The sequence below is a fragment of the Charadrius vociferus genome, unplaced genomic scaffold (assembly GCF_000708025.1).
Source record: "Charadrius vociferus isolate BGI_N301 unplaced genomic scaffold, ASM70802v2 scaffold104, whole genome shotgun sequence".
Classification (NCBI taxonomy): domain Eukaryota; kingdom Metazoa; phylum Chordata; class Aves; order Charadriiformes; family Charadriidae; genus Charadrius; species Charadrius vociferus.
Window position 1 is genome coordinate 2,845,680 of NW_009648255.1, and position 15,630 is coordinate 2,861,309.

General features: G+C 47.8%; 2 protein-coding genes across 2 annotated transcripts in view; one reads left to right on the plus strand and one right to left on the minus strand.

Annotated features, from left to right (window-relative positions):
• IL12A (interleukin 12A) overlaps window positions 1–1,986 on the plus strand; it is a 16,091-nt gene extending 14,105 nt beyond the window's left edge. Inside the window, exons 2-5 of the mRNA XM_009884491.1 lie at window positions 472–579; window positions 691–732; window positions 836–940; window positions 1,816–1,986. Coding sequence (XP_009882793.1) covers window positions 472–579; window positions 691–732; window positions 836–940; window positions 1,816–1,986 — 426 coding nt within the window. The remainder of the gene's footprint in view (window positions 1–471; window positions 580–690; window positions 733–835; window positions 941–1,815) is intronic.
• A 3,105-nt stretch (window positions 1,987–5,091) lies between these two features.
• On the minus strand, window positions 5,092–15,583 carry LOC104285964. Its single transcript, XM_009884492.1, has 16 exons — window positions 15,318–15,583; window positions 14,679–14,710; window positions 14,344–14,397; window positions 13,698–13,748; window positions 13,200–13,229; window positions 12,088–12,135; window positions 11,948–11,991; window positions 11,783–11,832; window positions 10,811–11,031; window positions 10,471–10,721; window positions 8,899–9,033; window positions 8,466–8,604; window positions 7,977–8,030; window positions 7,782–7,865; window positions 6,317–6,660; window positions 5,092–5,262 (listed from the first exon to the last, which is right to left on the minus strand). Exons 1-16 carry the CDS (start codon window positions 15,581–15,583, stop codon window positions 5,092–5,094), a joined length of 1,974 nt encoding a protein of 657 aa, XP_009882794.1.
• Between the last annotated feature and the right edge of the window lie 47 nt (window positions 15,584–15,630).

Genomic DNA, 15,630 nt, shown 5'->3' on the forward strand with positions numbered 1-15,630 from the left:
TGGTTTTCAGAGCACCCCAACCCCCCCCCCCCCCAAAATAGGTGCACTGTTCCCACGCTTGCAGTGGGTCAGTGAGCACTGTGAAATGCCTGTGCGGATGGTATTAGTTATTTTTCACTTTCTAAGAGAAACTTTACATTTAAAACAATAGTGACATAAAGTTCTCAATAGATTCAATGTCTGAGAGAATAATTTAAAGGAATGGAGGCAGTGCAATTCGCAACAACATATAAACCAAATCTGCGCAAAGCCTGAGCTTACTCCCTTTAAACACAACTGCCACATGAATTTCAGATTTAATCTATTTTCTAGATTTGTACTTAACCACAGTCCTCACACAGCCTCATTCCTAGGATTCAGCTAAGCGCAGACAGCTGTGACACCCCACTTATAATTGTGTGTATTTACATATATATACACAGTACCGTGAAGCTGAGTCAATGACCCTTTTTTATTCCCTTTTTAACACAGGAGCTCGGCACCCTGGGATTTGAATGTACCCTTGACGAGGTTGATCTTGAAGATATCACGAAGAATCAAATCAACACGATAAAAGCTTGTACATCTGAAGATCCAGGGGTAAAAAAAAAAAAAAAATACATCCAGTTTCAGCATCATATTTTCGTGCAACAGCTGTGTAATTCACACTTCCACAAAATCACCGTGTCTCATTTCTTCTTTAATTTGCAGACTGAAAACTGTCCAGCGCTGGAAAGATCTACTTTTGATATGGTAAATTGCAAGTTTCCCAAAAGAACCCCTTTTTTTGCCTGTTGTATGTTTAAAGCATGTAACAACAGATTCCCGCATGCCCTAATAATTCTGCCTTTTGCAGAGTAAATGCCTGCAGGGCATCTATGAGGATCTGAACGCCTACAGGGCAGAGCTGAGGAACTTCAATGATCAAAAGGTGCTGGCAACTATTGATGAAATGATGAAAGTAAGTATTTCCGCCTCCTTCCTTTCTATTATTTCTGTCTTAAACCAGAGTTTTTAACCCAGTGTGTTCCATCCCGCAGTCAGTCAAATAGTGACCTTTCTTTAATTTGGACATTCAAAAATCGCCTGTTACTGCGTTGCCTAGAAGGGATTTGTTTCTTATGAATTGTGTGTCACACTTCATATTTTTGCCTTGCTGATAAGGTCAACGTGTCAGGACTCGGCTGTATGGCTCCGTAGCAGCACTCCTTCTTTCACACTGCTCCACTCTCACAAGGAGATGGGGTAGAGGATTTGCTGCCTGTTCCTCAGAGAACCCAGAAATAGAATAAAAGATGGAGTAAAAGGGACACAGCTCCACTTCTCTTCCAAATACCGAAATATAATACACCTGGTATACCAAATATGACATAGGGTGTACGGAGCTTTGAGAAATATTATTAGTGAGTGGAGGGAATACAAACTTGTTTAACAAAAGCTCTTTAAAAAAAAAAAAAAAGTTAATTGCCTTTGTATTGACACATTATCTCCCAATAGCCTGGAGGTTCTGGCCACTGGGAGATGAGCTCAGTCTAAGGGGTGGCTAGACACAGCTGGCTGTAGGCTTATTAATAAAAGAGCATCTTTATTCCTAGGCAGAAAGAGCCTTTGTGCTGGAATGGACATTTTTATCTCAAGGAAAGTACAGCTGGTTTACTATTAGATATTAATTATCAACTATAGAATTAAATATTTAAAATTTGTCATTTATGAGAATACATTCTCACTTCCAAGTCTTCTCCTTTATCGCTCAGGGGATGAAAAAAAAAAATCTAAAGAGGTTTTTGTTTTAGCAACTTCCTAGCGATGGTTTTTAACGTCCCTACCTCTCCCCAGGCGCTGAAGACCGGCGGCGGCAGCAGCGTGGCGCAGCCCTCGGCGGGCGCGGGGCTCACCTCCTTCAAGGCGCGGATGAGGCTCTGCAGCTTCCTTCACGCCTTCCGAATCCGCACGGTCACCATCAACAGAGTGATGAACTACCTGACCTCTCCGGAGAGTTCGATGTAAGCGCCCAGCCCTCCAGCGCTTTGGCTGTAAAATTTGACCTAAGGATGTTCTGGAGAAAAAAATAATAGGGTCAATACCCTGTGAGGTGGTTAGGGGCTTTTAAGGAATCTAGCGCGTAATATTTCACAGGGTTTCTTTTACATCACCTTTTAGCGAGCTGTTGTCAGTGCCTTTTAAGCTATCACAGTCAACTTCTAGATTTCTAGAAAATAAGCTACATCCTAGTACCAAAATGTTCTCAAACCACTGAACACTCAACTGTGATTTATCTTAACTGTTTTATTTATTCAGAAATTGAAACGTATTTATAATAATCAACTCACTTATGATGATATTCCTTATTTATTCTATTTATTGCCTAATAAAATTAGAGTTTGCATAAAAATTGTGGTGACTTCTTTTCTTCCTTAAGATATAACACAAATAAATATTTATTATATTTGTTATGTTTATTATATTTATTATATTTTATTATATTTATTTTCTATTTAATTTATTATTATTAAAATACCTTGAATATGGCTGGGCTGTAAAGGGGTACCATAGTAACCCTCAGCACTGGTATCGTATTTTAAAATCCTCTTTCCCGCTACTTACTCACCTCAGACGTATTTCTTGTGGCTTTTCTCTCAGGCTGAGCACTCAGAGCAACCCACGGCTCTGCCCTCGCCTGAGCGGTGGCTTTGGCCACGTCCCGTGCTGCCTCCGCTGCCCCTCATCGCCAGCCCTTTGCTCTTCTTCTCTCTTCCCCTTGCTTGGTTTCTCTAAGCTCTGCCCTCCCATCTCTTTGGGGACCCCCGAGCATCCTCCCTTTGACGCCGAGGGGCTGGTGGGACCTCCCGCTCTGTCCGCGGGGACAGCTGCCATCCTCACCCTCTCCCCTCTTCCCCAAGCGTTGGCGTTACCTGCACACCACACCAGCCCTTAACATGTAATCTTATAAATATTATAATGTAATCTCATAAACATTATAATCTTATAAGCATTATAATCTTATAAACTCCCACCGCTTGAACCAAACAGCAACCTCATGCTGCGGTGCCATGATGCAACTGTAATGTTTTAATTTCTTCTGTCTACAAGAACTGAGCAAAGCCAAACTGAAGACTACAGAAAGAGAATACACTTTTTTTTAAAAAAAAAAAAAAGCTTCCTTATTTTGATTTATAGAACCTGAAGGTTGAAGACATTTCCCCTCTACTCCACTCTCGGGAGACCCCACCTGGCGTACTGCGTCCAGCTCTGGAGTCCCCAACGTAAGAAGGACACGGACCTGCTGGAGCGTGTCCAGAGGAGGGCCACGAGGATGATCTGAGGGCTGGAGCACCTCTCCTATGAGGAGAGGCTGAGAGAGTTGGGGCTGTTCAGCCTGGAGAAGAGAAGGCTCCGGGGAGATCTTATTGCGGCCTTCCAATCCCTAAAGGGGGCCTACAGGAGAGCTGGGGAAGGACTTTTTACTGAGGCATGGAGTGAGAGGATGAGGGGGAATGGCTTCAAACTGGAAGAGGGCAGGTTTAGATTAAACATTAGGAAGAAGTTTTTCACTTTGAGGCTTGTAAGGCACTGGCACAGGTTGCCCAGAGAGGTTGTTGAGGCCCCATCCCTGGAGGGGTTCAAGGCCAGGCTGGACGTGGCCTTGGGCAACCTGGGCTGGTGGGAGGTGTCCCTGCCCAGGGCAGTGGGGGTTGGAACTTGATGATCTTCAAAGTCCTTTCCAACCTAAACCATTCTATGATTCTATGATCATCTCTTTTGACCATCTGCTGCGCTATCCAGTTACCCTCATTATTACAAATAAGCATCTTATTTTCAACTTAGATTTACTGATTTCTGCTTCTCTCTATTAGAACTTTGGGTTTTATTGAGTATCTTAAAGGTCCCCCTGATGGCAATTCCTCCTCACTTGTCCCAGAGAGAAGAGCCAAGGGCAGCTCTGCCTCGGGGTGGATGGAAAGTCCCACAGGAGCCTCCCTGCCTCCCACAGCTTTTTTTTCCCCTAAAAGCCCCATGGGCAGAAGAGCGCGCGAGGTCCCAGGCACCAACGCAGCCCTTCCCCTCGGCCACCCCCGGGATGTACGTAGCAGTGGAGCAACGACGGTTGGAAAGATGGCCCACAACATACCACAACCTTGCAACATTTCATCCAATAGCTAAAATTTAAAAAAAAATAAAATATCAAAAATCACATGTAAATAGTGTAAATCTTTCCTTTTTAATCCTTATTTTTTAAAAGTATGCTTTTCCTTTCATAAACATACGCAGAGGAAGACGATCAAAAGAATCACATGTCTTTAGAAACAAGATAACCTCCTGTATCGCTTCGCTGGTCTCTTCTGCAAATAACATTATTTCCAAATCTTTTCCAATTCTGTAGTACATGCATTGCCAACAGACTGCCAGAGATTTTGGCTTCTCCCATTTTCATTTAAGCACCTAATTCTATTCAAGTTAAAATTAATCAAGTAAAAAAAAAGTATAAAAAAATTTATAGTACAAAAAAAAATTATACAACATAAAAAATTATCTCATAAAAATTGAGACAGACTATACAGAAAAGAGTGAAGAAGAAATTCCCAGGGAAAATTCAAAGCTGCCTGGAGTTAATAGTGGTGCTCCCGTGAAACCAGTCTTCGGGTTTTTAGAAAACAGAGCCACAGCTTAACAAGGACTGAATGTACACGAGTATATACAGTAATTATGCATATTTACAGTGATTATGCAAAGGAATTTATCTGCAAGTTTAGCATTATTATTCCCTGATCTTGGGCGCCTGTGAGAAATACAATGTACCTCATGATTTTGGCAATTCCATATTATTTTTTTTTTTTTTAAGGGGATGAAAGTTTCCACAGAACTTTTCTCCCCATCTTTCCCTGATGTAAATAAAAACGTTTCCGGATAACGATCCTATACCTGAACAAGGTAAACTGGTTTCTTCCAGTGTTCATATCTTTTAGGACTGGCTCAGACGAGACACAGCCGGGTGGCAGCGTTGGGTTTCCCCGGCCGTGAAGCTCAACCAGTGCTCCCAGTCACGACTCCGGGATCCACCACGGGAGGAATTGCTCCCAAAAGCCTTACGTGTGCTTATCGCCGCGCCAAATTTCATTCACATTTCTTGTGGAAGATGCTGCCAAAACAGTCCGCTGAGGGGTGATGCCTCGCATCTGCCTTCCCGAACCCCAGCGAGATCCCAGGGAAGCAGCCGGAGATGCTCCGCTCCCACCGCGCTCCTTCTAGCTGAGGCTTCACCAGCTCAGCACCGCCCCGAGAAACCTGAGGAAAGGAACACGCATGAACACGCTCACGTTATCTGATGTCTACAAGTTACTGCCATAATCAAATTGAATGATAAATGTATTAAAAACCTATCACACAGCACGTGGCTATGGCACAGACAGGTCTGCGAGGGTGGGGTGAGCGAGGGAGCACGAGTAGCCACGTTGCTTTTAGGGAGAATTAAGAAAGAACAAAGTTTTGCCTGTTCCAGAAAAAAAAATAATATATATATATATATAATTAGGTTTTGGGAAAGGTTCCCCTTGGCTGGCTGAGTTCTCAGTCCACCGAACAACTTTGGTTTGCACAAGGTGAACCGAACATAAGGTCCCCCCCAGAAATCAGTGGGAGCACCCATGGGCTGTGAGGAAATACATCCACGTGCGGGTCTGCGGCATCGAACCACTAAGTCATCACAGAATCCCAGAATCCCAGACTGGTGGGGGCTGGCAGGGCCCTCTGGAGCTCCCCCAGTGCCACCCCCTGCCAGAGCAGGGGCACCTCCAGCAGTGGCACAGGACGGCGTCCAGGCGGGTTTGGGATGGCTCCAGAGGGGGAGACTCCCCCACCTCTCTGGGCAGCCTCTGCCAGTGCTCTGCCGCCCTCACAGCAGAGAAAGCCCTCCTCAGGTTGAGATGGAACTTCCTATGGTCACGTTTGTGCCCGTTCCCTCTTGTCCTGTCACTGGGCACCACTGGAAACAGACTGTTCCCATCCCCCTGGCACCTCCCTTGAAGGATTGATCAGCATTGATAAGTCATCCGTCAGGGGAAGCTGTTAATTAAGCCTTCCTAAAATACATAAGAGTAAAACCCCAAATATCTCTTCTTTGGTCTCCCTGAGAGAACCAAGAATTGGTTTGGGTATATAACACTGACTGGTTTGGCCATGGCAGCCAGGTGGTGCACCCAGCACTCCACACCATCACCGCAAAAAAAAATCATTCATTTTATACCAGTTTCTGAAGGGAAGTATAACAATGCCACAAGAAATAAAGTCATTATTAATATCAGAATGGAGACAATTTTGACCTATGCAGTAAAACACGTACTCTCTGATGCGAATTCTTAAAATACATCTGAAACACACTGATGTAACTAAATAAATACGGTGAGATGGCGATACCTTCTAGGGCTTGCAGGATCTCGTAGGACGCTTTTTCGTGGAGACTTCTGTACAAAGCTTCTGCAGTACCGTTGCTTTTTTCTCTGTCCCTCCACTTGCTTAACACCAGAAATTTTTGCATATTAACTTCATCTTCCGTTGCCTGGATCTGCTCGATGTCTTTCATTTCCATCTGAAGACACTCAATGGCAATTTCTCTCCACTGCCTCCCAAACAACTTTGCGATCACCATCAGCTGTTGGTCGGTTAAGGTTTTTGCTTCAGTTCCATCTGAAAAGACACAGAACCAAAAATCAAATTGAACATTGCTCTTCTCATTAAACTTGTAACTAAATGATGCTGTCAGTTCTGCATGTGGCCGGGGACGTACGATGAAGGTGATATTATTATTCAGATTACCCAGCGAGGGCAGAGCCAAGCGCTGGAGAAAAGCTGATGAAGGACTAAGACACCCGGCTCATGAAGATGACACCACCTGATTGCACGCTGGCTGCTGTAAAGGGTTTTTTTCCCCCATTTATAAGCAGTTATTCATCCAGCAGAACCTCCCGTGGTACGTCAGGGTGACCAACCACCCAGAGACTTTGAGGTGTGTAATGTTAAGGCCACGTGAAGCGCTCGTTACCTCCCAGCGAGTTCAGACACCTGCTGTTCCCGAGACCTACAGCTGCTCCAGAAAACGGGACATTTGATTTTTCCTTTAATTACAATGGCTCCGAAGCCTCAGCCCGTGCTGTTCCACAGACTGAGCCGCTTTCCTTCCCCCTGTCACCCACTACATGTAGAACGGAGGTTCTGAGGGATGGAAGCTCTCCCTCTGGTGGCTACATCGTTACTTTTGCTCATTATTTCCTTTTCCTCATTATTTATTGAACTACAATTACTTCTCCTGTATTTTTTCCAAGTAACTATTAGTAAATGAGTCATGTCTGGGTTGGAGCTCCCAGACACCAAGCTCTTCTGTCCTTCAGGACATCCCATGTCAACAATAAACAGGAGCTGATTTTTTTTTTATTTTTTTTTTTCCCAGAAGATCTCAGCCGGTTACGGCTCAGGAGATATCCCAAATGCAAAGTCTGGGACATGTAGTGGAAACTCCTTTCAAAAACAGCCACTATTGCCCAGTCTGAGAAGACAATACCCTTTTGGCTGACCCTTACAAATCAAATTTCCTGGCTGCTTCTCCCCATTTATTTACCAAATGAATGAAGGTGGACCAAAACACACAAACATAGGTACAAATCCTGTATCTACAAAAGCAGCGCTTTCCCCTCTTATATCCCCTCCCATGCTCTTTAAAAAAGTGAGCTCAAATTCAAATCACAGGATACAAAAAAAAGAACCCAAACAACCCCAAACCTGTTATTTCAAACGACACGGAAACGCTCTACCTGTAGTATTGCCGGTCTTTTGCTTTTTGCTACAGAGCTCATCTTCTTCCAAAATGCTGAGGGCTGGTTTCCGTTTTTTGACGCCTAAGACGGAAGCGAGAGGTGATGTGACTTCTGGCACATGGCTCGAGCTACCACAGCCAGCGAGGTACACAGACAACAAGCAATCACCGACTTCACTTCAAATCGACTTACCGGCCGCGCTTCTTTTCTGCTCGTTTTTGTTCTGGTCGTAATGTATCCAGTCACCTAGTAAAGGGTTTTGTAGAGGAAACCAAAGGTGAGGTAGGAATTGCCATCGCTACGCCCTACAGCCAACAAGTCGCGGGCACAAAACCAAGCTGCTGGGTGGATTCCGGCTGCTGAGCTAAGATTTTATACGATGAGATGATTTTCCCCCTTTTATCCAACATGCCGCAGCACACCGTCTACAGCACGCCATAAAAATTACATATTATTCCCAGTAAGAAAAACTAAAGTGGCGCATCCTCCCGCACAGCCGGTTACTGCAACATCCCCTATGCGACCCCCCAGAGCTCTTCTCTTCACCTTTTATCACTTCCAGCTCCAACCCTCGCCATTTGACCAGTAGGAATTTCAGTGTATCGAAGGGTTGGATTATACCCCAACTCCTGCAGCTTTTCAGCCCAAACCAAACCAGTGGTGGGGAAAGCAAAGACTCACTCTCGCGTAGTTTTGCCTTCCATACGGTCGCATCAGACTCCAGCTCAACCAAAGACAAGGTGAAGTCATCAGGTTTCTCCAAATAGACTTCAATGTAACTTTTTAGTTTCAAGAGAGATCCATCAACAAATTCAATTTCCTATACAACGTTAGAAATAAATATTTAGCCAAAATGTAAACTATAAGAGGAGGTATTCGGCTGTTGGCACAAATCTGAGCCCAACGCCAATCTCCCCAGAGCTTTGCTGTTGACTTTAGCATCAGGATTTCATCCCAAAATTTTCGGGCTCTAAGAGGCAAACGCTCTCTGCAGCAATGGCAAATGAATGTGAAAAATGCCCTTACAGGGCAGGAAAGTGCAGGAAAAGCCATTTTGTACCATGTTTCTAATGAAGCTGCAATGCAGGAAATGGGGGTTGGGTGCGGGACTTACCTCGGGAGTTATTTCAGCTTCTGGCTCACAAACTAATCTATACCTCTTGCCTTTCTGCAGTAATTTTTGGCATACAGGGGGCTTGTCAATTTTAATGAATTTCTTATTGGAATGTTTTACGGCTCTTGTGATATCCTAAAATTTAAAAATACGATTTAAAGGTTACTCGCTTCAGTAAAGGAATTAACATTTAGAACCTGTGCTAATGGGGCTCCTCGGGCTCTTCTCCGTCCCTACCTCTATGACATGGCCATGACCTGTTCCCCAGGGCAAACTTTACAGAAAGCTGTGCACCAAAAACCATCCTCAAAAATAGCTCAAATAAACTCCTGCAGCTGTTGTGCTACGTGGGTGAAATTAGATAGAAGAGGTGTGACCTGGCCAGGCTGGAGAGTTGGGTGGAGAGGAACCTAATGAAATTCAACAAGGGCAAGAGTAGGGTACTGCACCTGGGGAGGAATAACCCCATGGACCAGTACAGGTTGGGGGCTGACCTCCTGGAGAGCAGCTCTGTGGAAAGGGACCTGGGAGTCCTGGTGGCCAACAGGATGCCCATGAGCCAGCAGTATGCCCTGGTGGCCAAGAAGGCCAATGGCATCCTGGGGGGCATCAAGAAGAGTGTCGAGGTTATCCTCCTCCTTTACTCTGCCCTGGTGAGGCCACATCTGGCGCACTGTGTCCAGTTCGGGGCTCCCCGGGTCAAGAAGGACAGGGAACTGCAGGAAAGGGTCCAGCAAAGGGCTACGGAGATGATGAGGGGACTGGAGCATCTTTCTGATGAGGAACAGCTGAGGGACGTGGGGCTGTTCAGTCTGGAGAAGAGAAGACTGAGGGGGGATCTTATCAATGCTGATCAATCCTTCAAGGGAGGGTGCCGGGGGGATGGGAATGGTCTGTTTCCAGTGGTGCCCAGTGACAGGACAAGAGGGAACGGGCACAAACGTGACCATAGGAAGTTCCCTCTAAACATGAGGAGGGACTTCTCTCCCGTGAGCGTGGCAGAGCAGTGGCACAGGCTGCCCAGAGAGGTGGTGGAGTCTCCCCCTCTGGAGCCATCCCAAACCCGCCTGGACGCCGTCCTGTGCCACTGCTGGAGGTGCCCCTGCTCTGGCGGGGGGTGGGATGGGGGAGCTCCAGAGGGCCCTGCCAACCCTGACCATGCTGTGATTCTGTCTGCAACCCAAATAAAAAGAGAGGTTATTCTTCGTGGTCCTCTCCTACTGTTCGCCTACGTATTGTAGTGGGGAATGGGTGAGAAGACAAGAAGCCCTTTCAGGTATAAATCCTGAGCTCTGTGGATTTTGGTGGCAAACAGGTTTCTGATGTAGCTCTTTTCTCTAGCAGCTTGTGCATGAGCACGCGGGCTGGTACACCTGCTTAAGTATCATATCTCCCTTGGCAGACCTTTTCTATATGGAAGTCTCATTACATATATACATATCATTATTGCATGCAAACACTGAGAGAAGAGCATCTCTTCCCCATACCCCATCCTCCACGCATCAAACCCATAACCAGCCCTGACAATGTTTCTACGTCATGCCGACCTGCACCCCATGACGCGAGCCATACCTTTATAAAGGAGTCGTTGTTTGTAGCCACGTAGACCCGAAAGGACAAGGAGGGATGCTGGTCGACGACTTTGTAGAGGATGACGGCACCGTGGTACTGCACGGGCTCCTGGCTCTGGATGAGGGGTCCCACCGGTGACAGCGAGCTCACCAGCCACTTCACGTGCGAGGTCGAGTAGTCGGCGGAGGGCTCGATGGCCGCGTCGTTGCCTTTGATGTGCAAAACCTTGAAGGCCATGCCAGCGCCATGATCTGCGGGGGACACGGGGCCGTCTCAGCACCTCCCACGTCTGGGGAGCCGGCAACCTCCCGCGCCCGCCGGGCCGGTGGCCCCCACTCACCGCCCAGGCAGAGGGAGTGGGGAAACTGGATGGAGGTGAGAGCGCGGGCCGAGTCGCAGCGCACGTCGAAGAGGGGGCCGCCAACAATCCACGGCTTTTCCACGAGGTTGGCGTATTTGCTCCAGGATAAGAGGGAATACGTGATCTTGACGGCCTCCGTGACCTCAAAAATCAAGCCCGTGAGGCTGCACTGGTAAGTCCCCTCTGCGTCCAGCTGCACCCTGCCGTGGGCAAGAGTGACCTGGTGAGTTTAGTTTCCACCATCCAGTAAATACCATAAAAATGTGGTTTGCAAAGGATAACAGAGAAACTCCCTTCCCAACAAGCACAGAGCATTTTATCTGAATAGCACAGAAGCCACAATTTTTTTTCTCCAGTCTTTATATTTAAACTGTCGCTGGAGTGTTAAAAACCGGCCGGGAGGACCCAGCCGGTGCATGCAAAATAGCTGTAACGAATGTTTTGCATAACGTTTCCTGCAAACGAAGCAGCTGCTTTTACACGAAGGGCTCAGCCCGGCTCCCATCGACGTCGGGGCCAACATCGTACGCCGACAGCCCCGACGTCACACAGTCACGACAACTTCCAAGCCGGAGAGAAGGGAGCACAAGGCTGGTGTCCAACGAAAAATGCAAGGTCAGTGCCAATGGGGAGGAGGAGGATTCCTGTGAAGCAGGGCAAGACCCCTCATGTGTGTCCAGGCTCCAAAAGCACAGCAAAATGAGCCTGATGTTAATTACCGCAGCGAGACGAGGCAGGCAGGAAGCCGTCCTAAGAGCTTTCTTGGACGGGGATCTAGAGGCAGCATGAGAAGCTGCTCTAAAATGTTTATTTTTAAGGATTTGGGGGCATCCATTACAACTCCAAATGTATTTGTGCAGCAAATCAGTCTTCTTCCCACTTAAATCGAATGGGAAAGTAACTTGAACAGAACAATATAAATGTAAACCCATTATATTAAATAAAACATACACATGTTGTCCTCCAGAAAGTCTCCTGGGGGTCACTTGCTCCTTCTGGTCCTATGTAGATAAAAGAAAAATAAGTATTTAAAAAGGCGATGAGAGCGCAGAATTACAATTTGCATGATTATCTCATGCGAAATATGTGGGTTTGGGGTCTTTTTTATCAACATACGTTTTCATTTCTGCAGTGCTCACAGAGGGGCAGACAGTTCGCTCCTAGTGAGAACACAGAGAGATCAACTCATTAAAAGCAAAGTAATTAAACGCCCAGAAAAAAACCCAAAAAACAACTCTCGAGAGATCTGGTCCTACCTGATTCATTGCAGTGCAGTGGCGGTTCCTTCTCCTCCTGTTCTTCATCTAAAAAAAAAAAAAAAGAAGATTGCAGCAAATAGCTCAGCCTCCAGCAGGTTTCTGCTCCCCTATTCAGCAATGACAACCCACTAGTTTAATTTGCTTACGTTAAAAAATACCTAAGGAGAATGTCGCTAAGACTAAGTTCTTGCACGCGCACTTGCACACCCGCGTGGGCAAGCTTTGCCCGGCGTGGGGATGAAGCTGAACATCAGGATGCCACCTCAGTCAGATCTCATAACTTTCCCAAACTACTGGAAATTTGCACAGGGGTTAGAAAAAATAAAAAATAAAAAATTCATCCCCGGGATGAGTTTTATCGTGTCAAGTACAAAGTTCGCCCAGCCGGCACGGAAGCTGGCAACAGCGCTTCCCAGCGAGCAGGTCACCGCGCTAAAGCAGCGTATTTGCCCCTAAAACGATTTAAAAGTGCCTGAATCCTCCTCAGTAAACCCAAGCCGACAGAAAGCAAGCAGAGTTGACGCGTCGGGCAAAATCTTTTAGCCCGAGGGGTGGATTTCGCAGAAGCCGCGCACGGCAGAGCTGTTGTGACGAGGCGTGAGGAGGGGCTGGCGGCCGGCGTGCGGGGACACAGGCGCTGTGCTGCTGCCTCCCGCTCCCCCTCCATCCCAAAGTCACCCTGGGACATCAACACCCTCCCTGGGCGGGCAGACGTGGGAGAAGGCAGAAAAACGTATGGCTGCAGCGAACGGCCTGGAAAATGTCAGGCAAAGCTCCGCCAGCGCGCTGGCTCCCTGCCCGCGGTGATGCTATTTTGGTCCTGGGGTGGCTGCGGTGACCCGAGGCCACCGTCGGCTCCGAGCGGCATCTCCCTGCGCTGGGGCTCTGTTTGCAAAGGGGGGCACGGTGCACGCACCCCACGCACCCCTCTTTCCCCGGGTGTGCTGTCTAGCGAGGGGTTTAACCCAAAAATGTGGAGGTGAGGGCTGGGCCAGCGCTACATCACCCTCCGGTCACCGCATGTCACTCCCCTGGTGCATCGCTTCTCTGCATCGGCTTCCTCGCGCCGTGCCAGGCGGATATAAGGAGCAAAATAAAAGCGCACTCACCCGACCTTCTTCCATCCAACTCCTCCGCATCTGACGAGAAAAAGCTTTGTAATTATTTAACTAGCGACTATCATGCATGAAACCAGAATAAACTGCTGGTGGTGTAAGCCGTGGAAGCGCAAACCCGCAGGCTTTTCATCAACAGCAAAGGCTTCCTCTAATTCTTTTCCTGTCCATCCTGTTTTGCCACTTTTGCTGCCAACTTTTAAGCAGATTTATGGCCGCTTGGTGTTTGGACAACTACTGTGGCGTAAAAACATCTGCATGTATTGTGTCTACGAGGCTAAAGCCACATTAGCTGCTGCTCCTCTGTTATTGTTCCGCTCCAAACTGAGCGGGTAGGAAATTGTTCGCTCAGAAAAAACAGCGTTCTGCTTTTCAGCATGCAATCGCTGAATTATCAGTCTCATACAATAACCCTGAGGCTATTCCCATGGAAAGCAGATGGTTGAAACCGAACATACGTTTTCCAAAGGGAGGAAAATAAGCGATGCTCACCTGATTCCTCTTCCGAGCTACTGCTGGAGCTGTTTTCGGAACCGTCCTCTCCTTAACAAAATTTTCACCCCGTTAGTCACAGGCAGAATGAAATAAAGCGATGCCACAGGTAAGTAAATGGAAACAAATCAAAGCTGAAATGCATCAGGTTGGTCAGCGAGTTAGATAAGGTAACAGAGCAGAAATAATACTGAAGCAGAGAGGAGCATCAGAGCATCAAATCCCAGCGCCAGGGGAGACTTAGGGGTCACCCAGGCCCTTCTGAAGGGCACCTGCGGTGCTCAAGACGCTCAGTTTTAATGTTTCGTACAACCTGGGACTATTTTGGAGCTTCGCCCGTGGCTCATCCCAGTTCACCCAGTTAAATTATGGTTTTCCATGGCATGCACATGAGGTGGGAGAAGCATCAGTGGGAGCCGGTGCGTCCCACCCGTAATGTGACTCATTGGGATGCGCCCAACACGGGTTTAATAAATTATTCTGTCAAATGTGAATTGAAGAGAAACGAGTAGTGCAAAGCAAGTGACTTGGGGAGTTGCAGCAGTGTCTACTCTGTGGTTTTATCACGGTGCAGGGAAACGGGGGGTGCAAGGGTGGCCACGCCACCCCACGTGTGGGGAAAGCCATCAGCCACGGGTGTGCTCACCCACTGGGTGCTCCTCGGCTGAGCCCTCTCCCTCCGCACTGCCGGCCGCCACCTCTGCAAGAGAAAAGCAGGTGGGGATATAAGCTTGGGAAAGATCGAACTCTTCTCTTGGCCTTCTTGGACTATGCAGGTCAGAGAGAGGGAATAAATAGCAAAGGAATAAGAATTTTAAAAATCAGTATTAAAAAAAAAAAATCAATCTTATCCATCAAACTAAAGCATTACACCGCGTTTTTTACAGCCAGACATTATAAAATTGACATTTCCATTCCAGAGGATGGGCATTTCTCGTAACAAACCCATTTGGCACGCCGCACTTCCCAAAATTACCGTACCTTTTTCATCTGAAGAGAGGGACTCAGCTCCGCTGGAAGACAAAACGGGAAATACATGAGCAGATCCGTCAGACCTTTGCCGCGCTTCCACACGAGCGGGCATTTCCCCGCCTCCCTGCCCGCTGGCATCGCTCCCCGCCTTTGGCCAGGCCATCGGAGGCTATAAGGTTACTTAGGATGGGAGGCTGGGGATTAAAAATTCATTTTCTCTAACGTCACCCGTGGCCCTGGCTATTTCCCTTGCCGTGCCAGGGTCGCCCGGCTCTGCCGCGCAGGTTTCCCACCGGCACAAGCCCTCGGCCCCGGCCCCGTTCGCAAAGTGCCCGGTGTCTGTGTGCCAGGCGCCGTTGGGTTTGGTAGCAATCCAACCGATCTTCTTCGGCGAGGCATGAAACTCAGACAAATGCAGTGGCAGGTGACTCCAACAGACCCCATCGCCCATCTGTGGCAAATCCAGACCAACCTTCAGCCTCCGTTTGCTCTTGAAAAGAGGAAATGTGCTGGGTTTATCATTTAGGGATAAAGATCAGGTCTGGAAAACTTTCCGTGGAGCTCCACAAACTCCTCCCCTGCAGCCCCACTGAATAACCACCAGAAAAGCTGCTGCTGGGGAAGGGAATTTGCCCTGGTCGTTGTTACCATAAACCAGCAGGTGCCACCCAGCTCTCCTTCGCTTCGGTGGCACGAGCAGCTACCCCGGCCCTCCGTCCTGCCAGCAGCAGCCGGAACGGCGGCCCTATGCCATGCAGGAAGGGAAAGATCAAATATTCCCTCACTCTTTGGAGGCAAGTGGGGGATTTCGGTGCCGCCCCGGCGATGCCGAGGGATGCTGGAGACGGTGAAGCCAAGCGGCAGCAGTTGTTCTTCAGCAGCTCAGCTCGGGAGGCTGATTTTGACCTTCCCATCCTGCCACCGTGCATCCACAGCCCGTCGGCTCCGGGCTACAGCTCCC

What these genes read in the sequence shown, in the direction of transcription:
- LOC104285964 (XM_009884492.1), bottom strand. Translation starts at nt 15,583, where the DNA reads ATGGGAAGGTCAAAATCAGCCTCCCGAGCTGAGCTGCTGAAGAACAAC. An exon ending in CTTTCTGGAGGACAACATGT is followed by an intron (nt 11,032 to 11,782) that starts GTATGTTTTATT and finishes TGCCCACGGCAG; the next exon opens with GGTGCAGCTGGACGCAGAGG. An exon ending in ACAACGACTCCTTTATAAAG is followed by an intron (nt 9,034 to 10,470) that starts GTATGGCTCGCG and finishes TTTAAATTTTAG; the next exon opens with GATATCACAAGAGCCGTAAA.